At 47.7% G+C, this 3,762-nt stretch overlaps 1 protein-coding gene across 1 annotated transcript; it reads left to right on the top strand.

Annotated features, from left to right (window-relative positions):
* The first annotated feature begins 433 nt into the window (after positions 1-433).
* Positions 434-2,801, top strand: LOC107319934 (histone-lysine N-methyltransferase SETMAR). Its single transcript, XM_015875322.3, has 2 exons — positions 434-537; positions 666-2,801. Exons 1-2 carry the CDS (start codon positions 451-453, stop codon positions 1,413-1,415), a joined length of 837 nt encoding a protein of 278 aa, XP_015730808.2. The 5' UTR covers positions 434-450; the 3' UTR covers positions 1,416-2,801.
* Positions 2,802-3,762: the final 961 nt, after the last annotated feature.

Genomic DNA, 3,762 nt, shown 5'->3' with positions numbered 1-3,762 from the left:
TTAATCAGAAATTTCAGTGATTCATGTCGCTGTTCTGCACATACAGCCAACATTCATCTATAATCTTACTCTAATTTCAACCTAATGTGTTCTGTTGTCATACCAACATGGGAAAGTTATGGATTTCATTTAAACTCAAGTACAGTTCTGGAGCACGCAGATAAGATAAGGGCCATTTTTATTCTTTTGTAACGTATTTTTCAATGATACAAATTAAGACTTCACAACACGGCGTTTTTGAGAGCATAAATATGACTGAATCAGCAGTTTGACACCTTGGGAGATATCAACCAAACGTTACTTTAAAAAATAAAACAAAAACCCCAAACCAAATCATGACCCATCATGGAGACATCATTGAGCTGCCCTCAAGATGGCGCCTTCCTCCCGCCTTCATCCCCTCAGCCAATAGCGAAGCGGTCTCGACCCGGGCGAGGGCGGGACTGCAACATGGCGGCCGGGCGGGATGTGAGCGGCGGGATGGAGGCTGTGGCAGTGGCGGTGTGGCCGCCTGAGGAGACACCGGCGCCATTTCAGGTACGCGGGGCGGCCCGGGGTGAAACCTCAGTAACAACCACCCGGTTTGGAAGGCCGGCGTACGGAGCCGTACGGGTGGTTGTCCAGAGAGCTGTAGGCTGCCGCACTGACTGCCGCTCTCCCCTCAGTACAGCCCGGACTCCGTACCCGGGGCGGACGGAGCCATCGACCCCACTGAGGTGACCTTCCCTGGCTGCCCATGTCGTGTCCCCTCCTGCCCGGCCCGCTCCTGTCCGTGTATCCTGCATAGAACTGCCGAGCCGCTCTTTGAATGCAACTCCATGTGCCGCTGTGGGGATGGCTGTGAGAACAGGGTGGTGCAGAGGGGGCTGCAGGTCAGGCTTGAAGTGTTCAAAACGGCAAAGAAAGGGTGGGGGGTCCGCACACTGGAAGCCATAACAAAGGGGAGGTTTGTATGTGAATACGCAGGGGAAGTTTTAGGCTTTGCTGAGGCACGGAGGAGGATCCTCACCCAGACGGCTCAAGATCCCAACTACATCATTGCAGTGCGGGAGCATCTCCACAACGGGCAGGTGATGGAGACCTTCATTGACCCCACATACATCGGGAACGTGGGCAGGTTCCTCAATCACTCCTGTGAACCCAACTTAGTGATGGTGCCCGTCCGAGTCGACTCCATGGTGCCCAAGCTGGCGCTTTTTGCTGCTGTCGATGTCGCTGCTGGAGAGGAGCTTTGTTATGATTACTCTGGGAGGTTCCATAACTTACCCATAACAGAGGGAGAACAACAAGCTTCAGAAGAAGGAAACGTGCTGAGAAAGCCATGCTTCTGTGGGGCCCAAACCTGTGCTGCCTTCCTGCCCTGGGACGGCTCCCTGTTCCCCAGTGCAGACATGCATTCAGAGAGCTCCCCATAACGATGCCATTTTCTCCAGCGGTTAAAGTGCACTTGGATCAAACTGATTGCACACATCAAAGAAGTGCTCTGGGTAACAGCTGAAAACATAAGACTTTGTGTCCATCTCCATGCAGTGGCTGTTTTCAAGGTGGATGATAAGGAGCAGCACCGGAGCTTCAAGGGCGTTCCAGTCTCAATTAGCACCAATCCTGGGGCAGTTTCTCGTTGTTTTCAGCTGACAGCTCACCATATGTTAACAAATCATGTCTTTAGTTTGTACTAAAGCTCTTGGAAAGATTGAGCATTAACACAGAAGGGAGGATAACAGCAACAGACAGCTCTGGGAATCACACAGAGGAGTGAAAGGGACAAAGGAACGCTGGAATTTACAAAAGGGGCATTAGGTGTCTTAAATCTTACCGTAAGAAATAGATCTTTAAAATGAGTTGCTACAGTTTTCTTGTTCCACCAGCCACAATTCCTACAGATGTTAAAACCCTGCCCCAAATGATTCACTTAAATTAACTTAAATGCTTCCCACCTGCTTTTGCAGGTCTGGGCTGTGTAATTGTACAGAACAGACACTGTGCAGTTCTGTAACTCAACACACGCTTCACTGGGACCCAGAACACAACTTAAACTGCAAAATTTGTCTCATTTAGAGACTTATCTGGTTTTCTTCTCCCCGAGGGCATCGTGGCAGCCACCCAGACTCTTTCAGCCTGCGGGACAGGAGGTGTGGGAGTAGATGATCCAATCTGCTTCCTCTTTTCCTCCTGGAAAAAGTTTCAAGATAGGGTTTATTTGTCTCCTGTATTCCTGTTCCTGAAGATTAGATGGGTTTTCAAGATGACAGCACTGCGTGTCAGCTTCCTGTTATGAATACGTACTTGGCATGATTTTGAGTAGTTAAGGAAGCGTAAATTCAAAACCCAAAGCAGAGAAGCACATTAGCAATATCTGGTCCCTGCATCAGCAGCCTTAAATCAGAGCTCACAGCTCCTGCCCCTGCAGTCCTACCCGCCCAGCCCCCAGCAGCAGCTGCTGTCTCTAGCAAGCAAACCAAGCATGGCCAAAACTAACTTCCGTGCCCAGAGCAACAAGAGATTGCAGAACTGTTAGAAACAGCCACACTAAAGGCCCAGCAAGAACGTGAAATAATTTGCTGCATCATAACCCATCTTTTTGTACATAGTGTGGCTGTTGGCATTGCCTGCTACCCTTGGCTGTGGACCAACATCCTAAATGTACCCCAGCAAGGAAATGAAAGAAAAAAATCGACAAAAAGTTGTTTTTAAATAGCAAAGTGAACTTTCCGCTGTGCAGAACTGTGCACAGTTTGGGTTTTGTTTGTTTTACCCCAAGGCATTTTTCCAGAATAAAAACCAAAAACAATTCTGCAAAATCTGCATGAAGTGTGTTTCTTCTTAGGGCAGAATTACACCTTCTAGGAAGGGAGAATCAGTTCTATTAAGGATAATGGGAAAAGATGTTTGTAATACACAGATTGAACACATTTAATGCTGGTAAAACACCCTTAGCATACAAACTACTTGCTACAGAAGCCTGGCTTTTACCATGCTGGTGAATAATGGTTTCTGCTGCTCCCCATTGCTCCAGAGGCTGTTGCTCAGGGAAGGGCTCCCCAGATTCTCTCCAGCACCTCCCAGCATCAAACACCAAGCGGAGAGGGAGCACGGGTTTGAATTCAGCTCAGACTGCATTGACCCGCACCTACTTTATTGCAAAGAAAACACTGCTGGGAAAGGGTGTCATCAATGCAAAAATTCTGTTAATCCATCACATTTTTCATCGTTATCTCTGAGAGCATCTGACAAGGCTGCCGAGTTCAGTCCATTTAACACAGGTACTTACACGGCCTGATAGAGGTCAGCAACACTGCTGTGTAACAGGTCCATGAACACAGCTGTGTTAGAGCACAGCCATTCCCTGTGAAGGCTCCAGCACAGCCCTGCTCTAACATTGTTTCCAGGAACCATCTTCACGTGAGCGGTGATGCAAAACACTTCGTGTCTGGGCTGAAATACATTCAGATCCCAAAATGAGGTAGCTCTCAGTTCACCACCCTTCTCCTTGCTACCATTCTTTTAAGCAAGGAGAGGTTGTTTTATTTGGTGCTTGTTTTGTACAGGGGAACAGACAACAGTTTCTTAATTTACCTCATTAGACCTTAGGGCCCATAGTTCCATTTGCCATATTTTGACTGAATGAATTCTATTCTAGCCGTCATTCATTCGCCTCAGTTTCTTATGCTACATTTACAGTTCTGAAAGTAAGGCTACAACCCAGCCAAGAGAAATACAAAGCAAGTTGTCAGTGTTTTTCCATGAATGAAGTCTTCAGCA

This window comes from Coturnix japonica, chromosome 15 (genome assembly GCF_054131305.1).
Source record: "Coturnix japonica strain WE chromosome 15, WE-NBRP24, whole genome shotgun sequence".
Taxonomy (NCBI): domain Eukaryota; kingdom Metazoa; phylum Chordata; class Aves; order Galliformes; family Phasianidae; genus Coturnix; species Coturnix japonica.
Note: the sequence above shows the minus strand (reverse complement) of the source record. Positions and strands in the feature narration are given on the sequence as shown.

Coding starts and splice junctions, on each gene's coding strand:
- LOC107319934 (XM_015875322.3), top strand. CDS start 451: ATGGCGGCCGGGCGGGATGTGAGCGGCGGGATGGAGGCTGTGGCAGTG. Junction 538..665: donor AGACACCGGCGCCATTTCAG/GTACGCGGGGCG, acceptor CTCTCCCCTCAG/TACAGCCCGGACTCCGTACC.